The sequence below is a fragment of the Sciurus vulgaris genome (genome assembly GCF_902686455.1).
Source record: "Sciurus vulgaris genome assembly, chromosome: 2".
Lineage (NCBI taxonomy): Eukaryota > Metazoa > Chordata > Mammalia > Rodentia > Sciuridae > Sciurus > Sciurus vulgaris.
The window spans coordinates 97,702,434-97,717,811 of record NC_136462.1 but is presented as its reverse complement, the minus strand read 5'-3'; the positions used below and the strand labels follow the sequence as shown (position 1 = coordinate 97,717,811).

At 34.4% G+C, this 15,378-nt stretch overlaps 1 protein-coding gene across 5 annotated transcripts in view; it reads right to left on the bottom strand.

The window, feature by feature from the left end:
• The window catches only part of GALK2 (galactokinase 2), a 136,677-nt gene that overhangs the window by 120,522 nt on the left and 777 nt on the right, over positions 1-15,378 (bottom strand). Inside the window, exon 1 of one of the 5 annotated variants that reach the window (XM_079129952.1) lies at positions 5,349-5,544. The exons of 2 other annotated variants lie outside the window; for them this stretch is intronic. Coding sequence is in view for 1 of the 3 variants with exons in the window: in XM_079129950.1 (XP_078986076.1) it covers positions 5,332-5,384 (53 nt within the window). In the remaining 2 variants the exon portion in view is untranslated. Of the gene's footprint in view, positions 1-5,331; positions 5,545-15,378 lie in introns of those variants that run through there. 2 more of the 5 variants (XM_079129950.1, XM_079129953.1) reach the window with 2 other exon arrangements.

Genomic DNA, 15,378 nt, shown 5'->3' with positions numbered 1-15,378 from the left:
AATTCTCAAAAGATATAATGTGTTTGGCAGAGTTTAAATGTAGTATCTATCCTGGTCCCCATCATCTATGGCCAAAAGGATAAGGCACTTGTTACAAACTAGGCTGTATGTTTTAGTTACAAATATGATCACTTGGATCCACTTCTTCAGAAAAGGCTATGGATGACAACAGACCTCAGCAGGAGACAATAACTGGTATCTCTAGCATTTTAAGAAGCATTGACTTGACTATCATGTATGTGTAGACAATGTTGACTGCCTAATTCTGAGTCTCCCTCTATATCCTCCAAAAGCAATCAGAACAAGAACAAATAAAACTATACAAAAAAAAAAAAATGTCTCCAGTGTGACTAGAAGACAGAGACTGTTAAACTTTAAGTTATAAGTAGAACAAAAAGGGAAAGATGAAGAAAGACCACAATGAGCTACTGGAAAAATAATAAGTGAAAGAGCCAGCAAAATAAAGATTAATATAAAACAACCACCAGGAAGAAAAGCTCACTCACTGAAAAATAGAAGGTGTGAGGAGGAAGAAGTGAAAGTGCAAAGAGCTCATAGACTATTAAATGGGCAACAAGTAAAAATAAAAAATAAAAACTGACAAAGCAGTGATTTTTTTTTTTTTTAAGTAATGGTGCAGGCATTATGAGAATACTACTAAATCACTTTTTAAAAAGTTATAGAAAGGGCTGGAGTTGTAGCTCAGTGGTAGAGCACTTGCCTAGCATGTATGAGGCACTGGGTTCACATATAAATAAATATAAAAAGGGTATTATGTCCATCTACAATTTAAAAAATTATTTTTAAAAAGTTATAGAAAGACCATGGCTTGTGTAGTCAGGCATGCCTGGGCTTAAATGTCTTTACCATACATAATGAAATTCATTAACCTCACTCACCTTTACGTGGGGTGAAGACATACATCCATGGAGTTGTCAAGATTAAATAAAGTAATGTAGGCACAGTGTCTAGCTTAGCGTTAGCATGAAATACATGTTTAATAAATGGTAGTTACTATTCCTGATTCCTAGGTTCACTATCATTTCCATTCTGTAGCATATAAATAAAAATTTATTAAAAGAAATGAAAGAAAATAGATAATTAAATGTTTATCTTGTGTCAGAACTGGAAGTACTATTAGGGCATTCAGTAATTTTGATGATGCCATCAATAAACTTTGGTGCTTTCTACCCACTTCTTTCCATATTATAGAGGATGAGAAAACTCAGATTGTTCATCCAGATTCTAGATTGAATGATTTAAAATGCTAGTGTTTTTCAACAGAAAACAGGAAGATGAAGAAGGAAGAGGAGGAGAAATAACTGACATAGATAGTAAAACAGGAAAACAGTCCCCTATTTCTTAAGGGCACTAAAAAATATAAAAGTACGAAAGTAACCAGTAGAAAAAAAAAATTGTTTTCTTAAATACCAAAAAAAATTAAAAAATAAAGAAGCAAAGAAAAAATTAAAGGAAAACAAAACACAGAAAACATATTATAACATGGTTATCAAATACTATGACAGAATTGAAATCAAACATATCACTATAGTTCTAACTATAACTATAGTTATTTTACTATAGTTCTCTGTTACAAGATGTTTAACCAAGGACTGAGTAAAGTTACATCAACAAATGTGACCAGGCCTAACATATCTCTTTAAAGAAAAAGATTTGCAATTTGGATCCAAAATCAAAACTGAACTACATGTTGTATACAAAAACACAACTAATGTCTAATAATTTTAGATATTTTAACTTAGAGTAATTCCAAAAGGCTAAATATCAAGGAATGGGTAGAAGTACTTCAGGAAAATAGAAATAAGAAAACAATGGGAATATCCTGATATCAGACATTGCAGAATTTATGCCAAATACCATTAAATGTGCATAAAAGAATCCTTCTTAATCCTGAGAGCCACAACTCAAAATAAAGATATGATTATTAAGTAATGCCCCAAATGAAACAGCAATAATAATTTTATAAGGCAAAAACTACACTACAGGCAATGTAAGAAAATATGAATAGAAATACATCAACAGTGAGGAACTATATGATACTTTCTCATATCATATAGACAAAAAATGAAGAGAAAAATGCAATATTGATAAAGAACATTTTATGGATGTATACCATCTATCAAACATTACATCATGATAATTTGTGCACAACAGCATAAGTATTGACCATATATTAGATCACAATAAAATGCTACTGAATTTCATAAGGTGAAAATACTATAAACAACACTGAACTCGATGCAACAAAACTTGAAATTATTAACTGATAATAAGTCACAAAAAGGGTCTCCTATACCTAGTGCAATGGCCCATGCCTGTAACTCCAGCTAAAAAATGCTAACAATTATATTATATGGATTCACTGATATTACAAGGATTTGAACCAAATGAACAATTTCTAAGAAGAGAAGTCAGAACTGGCAGCGCAGGGTAAAAACCAGAAGCAATAACAAAGAAAGTAACTGTGGGATTTTTCAGGTTTTACTGAATATAACTTTGGCTTTTATTTTTTTCTATTCTTTTCAGATATATATGACAGTAGGGTGTAATTTGACATATTATATATACATGGAGAATAATTTATTCTAATCAGGATCCCATTCTTGGGTTGTACATGATGTGGAGTTTCAGTGGTTGTGTATTCATACTGAATAAACTTTTAAATAATCCAAATCTTTAATATTAAGAGTGTGTTTAGGATCACCTAGTTGAATTGGCAGAACATTGAGACTTTAAAGGTGGTCATATGGTATCATATACAGCAGCACTATTCATAAGAGACAAAAGATGGAAGCAACCAAAAAGTCCACCAACTGATAAATGGATAAACAAAATGTAGTAATTCATAGGATAGAATATTATTTGATGATAAAAAGGAATGACATGGGGCTGTAGCTGTAGCTCAGTGGCAGAGCACTTGCCTAGCATATGTGAGGCACTGGGTTCCACCCTTAGCACCACATAAAAATAAACAAAGGAATTCTGTCCATCAACAAAAAAAAAAAAAAAAAAAAATTAAGAAAAAAAAGAAATGACATACTAACACATTTTACAAAATTGGCGAAACTTGAAAACAGGCTATATTTTTTTTTTAAAAAGACAATCCAAAAAACTCAAACATGTTTTATGATTGCATTTATTTTAAAGTCCAGAATAACCAAATCTATAGAGACAGAAAATACATGAGTAGTTGCTTAGGGCTAGTGGGGAAGCAGGAGGGGAGGGTATGGGGAATCTGAGGTGATCCCTAATGGAATACTGGGTTCTTTTTGAGTAAAGAAATGTTCTAAATTTGAGTATGGTAATGATTTAACGACTCTGAAAATACTAAAAACCACTTCATTGCAAACTTTAAATGGGTGAATTATATGGTATGTGAAAAATTAACAAAACTATTGCAAAAATAATAATCCAACAATTTAAAACTTAATCCAAATAAAGGGAAAAGAGAAGAGATACTGCTGTTTAGAAGGCAAAGAAAGATAAAACAGTGGAATTTGGCACCTTCCAGTAAAGGGAGGAAGCATGAATGAGATGCAGAAATAAAATCTTAGAGCTTCTACTTGTAATTGATTTTTATATAAGAAGAATACAAAAGAAATTATTTTTATAATGTGGTTATATTTGTATAATGTGGTTCACTAATGCCTTTACTCAGAGGATCTCCTGTCCTGTGAGGTTGATAAGGCATCTTGAGGAAAGAGTAGGAGTTACAGTAGGAGACAGGCTCCCACGGGGGCCCTCAGGAATTGCAACATGTGACCAGTTAATTAGATTTATAGATCACACTACCAAGATTTAACAAAACTATGCTTCCTAAAATGACTACGTAGTTTCAAAAGATTCCTGTGAACAAAATGTTGCTTGAAGTTAATCATCACAGTGCACACACAAGTGAAAAACAATAGCAGATCAAACAACATTACTCTATGTAAATTTATGATTACACAAATGGTATGCCTTTATGCCATGTACAAACAGAGAAACAACATGTATCCCATTTGTTTACAATAAAATAAAAAAAAATGAAGAAAAAAATAGCAGAATTTGTCTGATCATTTTTATGATGTCCTCTGTGGCTAGCAAAGGAAAAGAAATATTAATATTAAATATATTTTGCATGAATAAATACTATAAAATCAGGAAATACAAGAAAGAACACTAAGGAAATTTGGCAAACAATTCCTCATTTCTAGTGCATGTAGTTGTGTTAGTTACCACCTCCCCACTGCAGGGTTAACTATAGAAATTGATTTTTGTGATTTAAACCATATAAAATGGAAACATTGAAATACACAATGGATATATTTTACACAATAAAAAGTTTAAATTACAAGGGGCTGGATTTATTTTCATGTAACAAATTCCTCCTTACTATTATATGAAGCATGCCTTTAACAATGTGTCCTAATTCAATCATATATATCAGAGCAACATTAAAACACTCAAAGTCAAAGACATTCAGAGGTAATCCAAAACTGTGCTGGTCTCCAGAATTAAAAATTAAGTTTCTTTCTGGTAATTAAAGACACAGAGCTGGTTTAAGCATGAAAGAACATCTTCAAGTTATGGTAAAGTATAAAATGATCAACTGACCCATAATAGTAAATAAACAAGGAAATAGAGGAGCTTAAAGACTTGATGTTAGAGAACACAATTTTAGGGGGAAAGAGTTAAGAACAGCAAAGTGGGAAAGAAGTCAAACTCAGACAAGCCCTTAGATTAATGCAGCAAGTGAAAGACATCATTCAATGAGATTTTAGCCCTACAAGTCAGAACAAAGTGTTTCTACACAAAGTATCTGTAATTTAAAATATCCTCCACTAGTCATCACCAAATTACCAGTTATTCTGTAGCTAGCGATTGGCAACAAATTCCCTAAGTGACAATTCGGATATTCTGGGGTTTTTTTTTAAGATGCAGAGACCAAGGAGGTTTCTGTGTTTGCTTTCAATGAATATTTAGAAAGACGACTTTTAAAAGCAATTATCAACTGGCAGGCAAGGCAAAGGAGGAGTTTTAATTTATTTTTCTGAAGCCAGGTAGAAAGAAAGACTCTAACACCTTCAGCCAGAAACGGAAAAGAAGAATCTGCAGAAATAAAGCAATACACAATCCTTGGGAGCAGCGAAGGTGTAACGTGTTTGACGCAGGTTCTTTCTTGCAAGCCCGGCCTTAGAGAATTACAAGAGTTCTGTCTGCTCCCTTGGGACAAAAGCAGCGCCTCAAGGAAGCAGCCAAAAGCCGTGGGCCCTATCTGCAACCAGCCAACCTATGAGATCCCCAAAAGTGGCTTCTCCTCTCCCCCACCTGGGATGTTCTGCCACCTGGACTCGACGCGTGGCAGGACCCTCCGTAGTCATATTTCGCTAGATCCTTTTTTCTTCTGCAGTTTCGAGTTGCGAAGAAAAGCTTCTAAGGCTATCACGAGATAACCGCCTGTCAGTTGCCCCTTTCTTCCGGACAACACTAGCTCTCACCCTGCGGAAATCCTGCAGCTTCGCTGAGGTGGCTGCTTCCAGTCGGCGCCGCCTCCAGCTCCTCCTTCTGGGCTCTGAGCCAGAGTTCCCTTCCAGTCACTGACAAGTGCAACCACAGTCCCACACTAAGCTCACAGGCACTGGGGCTCTGAAGCCCCTGCACAAGCAAGTGCCAAGCTAAGGAGGTTTTCTTTCTGCGACCTATGGATAAGTCTGAGTACAGAGTGATAACCTGGAGACCAGCACACACCTTGGTCATCTGATCTAACTGGGGCTACAATTTTTCTTCTAGGTTAGGGATTTTGTTTTTGTTTTTGTGTTTTCTTTAACGTCTAGCAGCTACTTCCAAACAATACTGAAACGTTCACCAAATTTCCTCTTATGTGTATTATTTCCAAATCAAGCAGCAAAAAATCGATGCAGCATCTGATGCAAACGTATTTGCATTTATTTCCAGAATAAGCCTTTCAAGAATACAATTAATAGGAAAAGAAACATATTTTTTAGTCTACATCAGCCCTTAGCTACCCCTTAGATTTCCTATTGCCTAGAAAAATCCCAGATGCCCTATCTATAGGAGCACAACATTCCCAACACATCACTCTACATTATTGCTGTTCTTAGGTCTCAAAATGATAAAAAAAAAAAAAAAAAAAAAAATTACCCTGTATATTTATTTTCTTATGTGTTTATTGTCTGTCTCACCACCTCCACCCTCCACCATCACTATCACTAGATAGTAAGTAAGCAACTTGAGGGAAAGGGCAGAGTATCCCTGGCACCTAGAATAGTGCCTGGTAGATTAGTTTTTAATAACTAGATAAGATAAACTGACTGATGACTGAAAGGTGAGATGATATTCTTAAGTTCACACTGTTCATCAGCAGCAAAACTCAAGTTAAAATTTAGCTCTTTTAATTCTCAATCTAGCACATCTTGTACCTCAGAACACTAAGATTAAACTCAGTAATATTCCAAGATATTGGACTGGGATGTAGCTAAGTGGCAAAGTATCTGCCTTGTATTCCCAAAGCCCTGGGTTTGACCCCCAGTTAAAAAAAAAAAACAAAACAAAACAAAACAAAAAAAAAAACACCAAAATATAAGATAAAATATAAATATTATGTATTCCAAGATACTCCAATTGAGGAAGTTTGAGACAACATGCTTGTATTACACAACTTTCTTTTGCTATAACAAAATACCTAAGAATACAGAAAGTGTTAATTCCTTCCCAAGACAATGCCCCTAATGACCTCCCACCTCTGGAAGGTTCCAACACCTGAGCCTTTGGGGAACACTCTCAAACCTGAAATACAAGTGTTAGTAGAATAATTAGGAGAATCAATGCCTGACATACTAGGGATGGCATGGTAGCATAACTTAAGAGAAATCTAGTATGTTGCTGTTCTAGAATTCTGTCATTGTATATGTGTATGTAAGAAGGGGAAAAGGAAATAGAAGCTAACATACACATGGATGGTATCAGTTTAGCCCAAGGGTGGAAGACCATTGGCATCCCCTTGAGTTATTACTGTAAATGGCACAAAATGGAAAGTTATTCTGTTTTCAGAGCTGCTTTTTTATTGTTAAGGTTTTGATCTCTAATGTTCCCCAAAGGCCATGTCTTAAAAGCATGGTTACTAGTCCATGGCTCTATTGGAAGGTGATAGGACCTTTAGGAGGTGGGGCCTAGTGGAAGGGTGTGTCCTTAAAGGGTGGGTTAGTCAATTTTTCATTGTTATGATCAAAGTACCTGACAAGAATAACTTAGAGGAAAAACAGTTTACTTTTGTTCACAGTTGGCAGACTCCACTGCTCTGGGCCTGAAGGGAGGTGGAACATCATAAGAGTGCTACTTATCTTATGGCAGCCAGGAAGCAAAGAGAGAAGGGAAGAGACTGCAAGGAAGATGAACCCTTTTAAAGCATGCCCCCAGTGGCCCACCTCCTCCAGCCACACACCATTTAACCCATTCAAACAAGGAAGGACTGACTGGTTGCAACACTTATGATCCAATCATTTAACTTCTAATAATTCCTGCATTAACACAGGAACTTTTCAGGGACACCTCATATCCAAACCATAGCAAAGGGGATATTGGGACCCCAGCTTCTTCCCCTGTTCTCTTTTTACTTCCTGGTTGCCATGAGATGAGTACCTTTGCTCCAACAGGTGCTCCCCACCACCCTTTTCTGTCTCACCACAGGTCCCCAAATGAGAGAGTCAACCAATCATGAACTGAAAACTCTGGAATCATGAATCAGCATAAATCTTTCCTCCTTATAAGTTGATTATCATCATTATTTTGTCACAGTAATAGAAACCTAACACATTCACAATCATACAGTCCTTTCTAATCATTTCTAAAAATTTAAACATAACTTCTTTTTTGAACCCCAATAAAAATAATATTGTGGTTTATTCTTGAGTAAGGGACAATATCATTGTCACTTCCTGTAAATAGCTTTGGATAAGGAGAGAATCTAGTAAGAAAAAATATAAACTTTTTAGGAACATCAGTAAATATGGAAATGGACAGAACATTTTTTATTCAGATGTTTGTAATATATCCTTTTAGATCAACTGAAAAATAATCAAATTATAAAACTTTGAAAACACTGTTTCTTAAAAAATAGTACAAAATAAATTCATTTTATAATGGGTAAAATTAGTGATAAAGGAAACTTTCATAAAAGAATATTTCCTACTGAATGTATATTTGAGGACCAAACATTAACTTTGCTAAATGAAATGCAGTGTGAAATGATTAACTTGGGTCTTGGATGCATTCCTATTACAGTATCATCAAAACTGATACAGATTGGAAAGACCTTATAATGCAATTATTTTAAAAATTCTTTTTGAAATAACTGTCCCAAACTAAAAAGAGTATAGTGGAACTAGAATTAAAACCTACATACAGCTCTGTACTTGTAGCCCAGAAATCATACTACTTCAGAACATTTTACCTTTCATGAGATCTCAGCAAAGTGTGTTTTAAAACAAATTATTGAAACAATTAGAATTCTTGTGCCAAAGCTGAAATATGCACATAATTTTCATAAAGTATTGCTCTTAACCAACTATCAAACTTTTAGAGACCCCTACCAGACACACACACACACACACACACACACACACACACACACACACAATTAACATTACTTTCTATGCCAAGCATCTTGCAAGGAAAAACTTTGTGTATTATATTATCTCTTTAGATTTTCTCAATAATCCTTAAGGGATAGAAAAAATACTATTTCTCTGTCAGTTTTAAGGAGGTATTCCTTTGGTTTTTATTAGACATAGCTGGCAGTGAAATATTTAAAAACATAAATTTTATATTATTTTTATATCCACAAATCTCAAACCTTTCATCTTTATTTTTCTGCATATGGGCATACTTACACTGAGGCTTAAAGTCTAAATTATAAACTAATAGGCGGTGTATCACGGTAAGTTCTTAAACAGAGATCTAATTGATAAGTTAAAATCATTTTTCTTTAATGGTATTAGCCCTTGCTCAGATAAAATAGCAAACCAAATACAAATAAAATAAACACCAAATGGAGTAATTTTTAAAAAAAAATTGACCCAAAATAAAACAGGGTTGCTAGAGTCACAAGAATGTGGCTATCTGGCTGATATCTACAGATGTTTATTAGGTCTTACCTTAGAATCACTTCCTGTGGGAAGTTTCACTGTTCCTAATGCCTATCTTGACCTTCAAAATGAAGAATGTAAGGCCACAAAGAGACCAATTATTTACCTGATTTGTTATTCCTGTGACTTAGTCTATTTAAACAACTTCTGGGAAATATTTCCTATTTTGAATTTAATAAAAAAGTGTTATTTGCAATTAGGAGAATTAACTGGTGAATTATTCTGGAGATTTTCCCATTATGGTAAATAATAAACTTCTTTAATGTCTCCTTTACAATGATTATTCTTCTGAATATATCTCTACCATGTAATTATTTAAGCCAAAAGGTAAAAGATAAACTCATGAATTAGAAAATACATATTTAAATAGTTAAATATAGTATTATAACCTTTTAAAAATCAGTATGAAAGGAAAAGAAATCATGCAACAAGGTTTTAATAGAATATAGATTGTTTTTAGAATGAAAAATAAAACAAAAGTATCTCTAAGCACCCTCTGATTGTCCATTCATAGTAATTTTCACACCAGCACTGGGATTACTTGTGTTTTTTCTTGACTAACAAGTCTAAAACCTTGCTATTCAAAATGTGCTCCTCAAACCAGCAGCATCAACATCACCTGGAAGATTTTTATAAGTACAGAATCTTGGAACTAGATCTATGGAATCCTAACCTATAATGAAAGCCAAATATATAATTAAAATATTTAGAAGCTGCTTTAAAAAGATAAGATTTTTACTAATAAATTTTATATAGTAATACAAATTATCATTTCAAATATAATAAAATGTAAAATCATTCAACTATTTTACTTTTTCGCAGTAAATTTCTAAAATTCACTGTATATTTTACATTTAAATTAACTAAATGTTAACTCCAACTAAAAACATGTGGTTGTTATGTTGGACAGCATGAATCTCAACTGTAAGTTCCCTGAAGGCAAGGACCATTCTAAAACCCTTTTAGGGTTTTAGAGACTCTGGCTCAGTGTGTAGCAGGCACTCAGGGAATGTTTAATGAAGAAATTAATGAATGACCTGCATTAGAATGGCCCAACCACTTACTAACTTTGTAACTGGAGGCAAGTCTAAGATCTCTGATCCATAAAAACCATCCCAATATTCTCTCTGGTCATTCTCTTTGCCCTAAATATGATTTGTTGTCTTTGTGGCTATTTAAAATTACATTATTTATTGATTTTTATGTGTTTATTATCCATCTCCTCCATTAGAATTAGCATTCCAGGTTTCATCCATTGTCCTATCATCATTCATTTATTTTTAACAAATGTTTGTGACACTATGTTCTCATTTTTTTTTTTTCTTTTTAAGACAGAGATCTTGCTGTTTCCCAGCCTAGTCTCAAACTACAGGGCTCATGGGATCCTCCCACCTCAGCCTCCTGTGAAGCTGGTACAACAGACATGGGCCACTAACCTGGTCTGTGCAACTAAGTTAAGTTTTAAAAACTATTCCAGGTACAGTGGTGGATACAGTGATAAATTTTTTAAGTTTCTGCAATTATGGCAAGTTAAATTAGTTGAATAAATGAACTGATTATAAAAACTGATGTGAACTCTGCGCTATAATATACATTCCATCATTACAATGAAATAAGAATTTATAATAACTTTATTTTACAATTAGAAGCTTGCACGTCACACTAACCAAATTGCAGATTAATTGCTACAATTTAAAACTATATGCTTTTTCCTTTTATTTCTTGATTGAGAAACTGAGTATAATACAAGTTTTCCAAAGTAGACAATATTTTCCTCACTTTGTCACAACAATCCAATTGTGCCTAGCTCAATAAGGGGTTGATTATTAAACAAATTTTGTCTTTTTCTTTTTCTTTCTGGATTACTTTGCCAAGGGATCTTAGGTGACTAATGTAATTTAAGGACTTGTTTTTCTAGGAAAGCAATTGAGATAGTCAAAACCATCTACAATATCTAAGCATACTGCACTCTAGATAGGCTTTTTTTTTTTTTTAAGTTCTGATTCTCGGATCAATCCATGAAAGTAAATATAAGCTACAATACAGAAATAATAGTATTAGTATCTCACCCAGAATGTAAACCCCTGAACTAAGTCCTTAACTGGGGGTGGGAATGAGGTGGAGACACGGATCAGGATAGAGAAAAGACAGGTACAGACTCTGAGAAATAAGTAAAAACTGGGGAGAAAGTAGGAAAGCTTTGGTTTAAAAGGAACCAACAGGGAAAACAGGAGTTTGTAGGATCTGAAACAGACTTGGTTAAATAGCAAAAGTCTGGTAATCTCTAAGACCAGGAGGAGATGGAATGGGGAGTAGCAAAGGGAGTTCAGGTACAGTGTTCCTTCCTATGTAAGAATGGTTCCTGTCAATTCCCAATTGAGAACTGAGTACACAGAGGAATCATAAGAAGATTGTTAAAAGCACTGAAAAAAACTTATTAATTACAGTAAAGAAATAAAGACAGTTTGGAATTACACTATGTCAGTCCCTTGCTTTATCTCCACACTACATTTTACTGAAAGACTGGTTTGTTTCACAAAACTTGCAAGGTGCAGCCACCACTCTGGGTGGCAATAAAAACAATTGGGCATTAGAAATACCAAGATGGCAAATAACAAAATTGCTAAAGTTGGGTAATTGCAATTTCAAAAAAAAAAGACACATTTTTACAATATCAAAGTCTATGTAAATAATGAAACTTGGAGCATTCTGTAGAGGAGAAAAATTTTTTCTGTATTCTCTTAAATTTAGTAGCTGTGGACTTATATTAGTCAGCTTTCTGATACTGTAACAAATAATCATAATAAAATAATAACCAAATAATATAACTAATAAAAAGTTTATTAGTGTTTCAGAGGTTTTAGTCCATGATGAATTGGTTCTATTGCTTTGCGCCTGGATAAGGTCCCTCATCATGGATGATGCACATAGTGGAACAAAACTACTCATGTTATGGCCAGGAAACCAGAGCAGAGGAGGAAGGATTTTGGGTCCACTATTCCCTTTTAGGGTATATTCCCAATGACCTGTGACTTCCTACTAGGCCCCATCTCTTAAAGGTTCCATACCTGCCAGTAACACCAGGCTGGGAACCACTTATCCAAATCTTAAAAGGACCACAACTCCAACGGACAAAAGAGATTAGCAGGAGAAAAAGCATAGAAATTTTACAAATGTTTTTAGTTTTATGTGAATGGAGTCTTCATAAAAAGACATGAAAAACCCAAAGAAGCACCTGCACTTAGGGACATAACAAAGGGCAGTACATTGTGGAGAGGTGACTAGGAATATAAGAAGGAACTAATGGAACATAAGGGTTGTTTTAGTCAGCTTTTTCACTGCTGTTACTAAATGACCCAACCAGCACAACTGTAGAGGAGGAATAGTTGATTTGAGGGCTCACAGATTCAGAAGGCTCAATGCATAGACAGCAGGCTCCATTCCTTGGGGCTCAAGGTAAGGCAGAACATCCTGGCACAGGAAAGACATGGAAGGAAATGGCTCACATCAGGATCAGGAAGCAGCGGTCTCCACTTGCCAGAAACAAATTTATATACCCCAAAGCCACGCCCCCAATGTCCCACCTCCAGTTACCACTCAGTTAATCCCATCAGGATTTTGAGTTAAGGCCCTCACATCCCAATCAGTTTTTCTCTGAACTTTCTTGCATTGTCTCACTTGTGAACTTTTGGGGACCCCTCACATCCAAGCCATAACAAGGGTTTAGAATAGTTTGTTTATGCAAATTCAGTACTACTGCTCATCTTCCTGGTACAGAAGGGGACTATTTATACTAACTTCACAAAAGGAAATTTATAACCTATTTTCAGGCAAGTAAGGAATCTTTGCCCTTGATTGTAGGCAAAACTCTTACAACTCAATGGTAATAAGACAAACAACCCAGTTTAAAAACAGGCAAAATAAGTAAAGAGATATTTCACCAAAGAACTACACAGAATCCATATAAGCACACAAAAATATGTTCAACTTTAATCATTAAGGAAATGCAAACCAAAACTACAATGAGATACTAAAATACTCCTGCTATAATGGCTAAAATTAAAAAGACCACACTAAGTGTTGGCAGGTACATGGAACAATTAACACTCTTATAAACTACTAGTGGGTGTACAAAATGCTAAAACCATTTAGGAAAACAAATTAAAAGTTTCTTTAAAGCTTAAACACACATCTACCATAATATCCAACCATCAACACTAGGCTTTTATCTTTATGTGTACCCATAGATGAATAACAATATTATTGCCAACTTAGTAGTAAAATTCAATACATATTATCCCATAATTTCTATGACTAGGGAGTAGATGCATCCACTACTTTAGAGACTCACAAGGCTCAACTAGAGAAGAATTCAGATTCAAGTGGCTTTAAACAGCAGTCATTTCCTTGTGGGTTTTCAGACTAAGGCCACAGTTAATTGCTGGCTGTTGGTCAAATGCTACCCTCAGCTCCCTGCCACATGTTCCTTCACAACATGGGTGACTGCCTTCCTCTAAGTCATTAAGGGAGATAATCATTGCTAGCCAGAGGAACTTTACAATCTTGCATAATGTAATCATGTACACATCATCTTGAACATTAACTTTTCTATCAACTCTTCTTGATTATTAGCTATAATCAAGTCACAGACCTCACCCAAACTCCAAGAACAAAGAGTTATCCAAGAGCATGTATAATGGGGGAAACACTTTAGAATCTACCTAACATTATCCAGGATCAATGAAACATATACACATTAAAAACTCCTACACAAGTGTTCTTAGAAACTTTATTTATATTAGTCACAAAACAAAACAAAACTCAAATATCCATCAATGGGCACATGGGTAAGAAAAATTGTGGTATATACATATAATGGAACACTGATGGGTAAAAGAAGCCACAATGCTGCATGAAACAACATGAATGAATCTCAAAATAATTATACTGTGTTAAGCCAGGCAAATGAGAGTACAAGGTGTATGGTTCCACTTATATAAAACTGCTGAAAATGTAAGCTAATCTACGGTGACAAAAAGTAGATCAGTGGTTGCCTAGGAAAAGTAAAAGAGGGAAGAAATAGATTACCATGAATCTGCAAGTTCTAAAAAGAAACTTTTGCAGTGAGAAATATGCTCATTATCTTGGTATGGTGCTGGTTTCACAGGTGTACATATATGATAAATTTCATCAGATTGTGTACTTTATGTGTCACTTAATGTACCCTAATAAATCTGCTACACTGTACTTCAATAATGCTAGTTTTTAAAAGTATTTTTTAAAACATAAGATTTACTTGCAATAAGGACACTATGTTGCACCAATACATCCTGTTAAATAAAAATTTTTCAGCTATTTACCACTGAATAAAATTGATTTCAAGAAAAATTTAAAAATATCTTAGCTGCACAAAGTATTCAGGATAGACTATGTGAACCAGGTAACAAAAATGGACTTTTATGGACAAAAACTATTTGATGTGCAGAGATGGATACAAGCACATTCACTAAACAGAAAGATCTACTTATAACATATTTATTTACTCAATAAGTATTCATTAACATCTGTGTATCCAAGTAGTATGCTAAGAGCTGTGAAGTCCTTCTCAATTTCTCTTAGCAAACTTTCAGACTGGGCTTAATAAATTTAGATACGATGAAGGAAAAATTATGATCGAATTTGAGTTGTCATTTTTCTAGTGATTTCTAGTCATCTACTTATTTGAGTAATTCTTTTCCCGTAAGGAATAAGGTATTTCATTGAAAAGCAGCAAAACATGTAAATAAATTCAATGTAAATCAACATGTGGTTTTATACATGCAATCAGCATGCACAAGGTCAATAATCACTTTCAGAATTGGTATCTTGACTAAGAGGCAAAACTATAAGCAAATGAACCTCTTAACTACCTTGGGGTTCTATAATACATTATTTTGAAGAATTATGAATTACAGGTAGAGTCACCATGTGATTTATTGTTCTAATTTATGAGTTATGAGTGCTGTTAATTACAATGCTGGGTCACTGTACTAAGTCAGCTCTGTCCCAGGAGTACTGGGATGTAGTCATTCACCCTAGTTATAGGGAGGTTTTGCTTTGTTTTAAAGTTACAAGTACAGACTCCTGACCTCCACCCCAGAAACACTGAATCAGAAGCTCTAGTGTGAGATTCGGGAAGCTTTGGGTTCTAAAATGATATCATTAAAGGCTC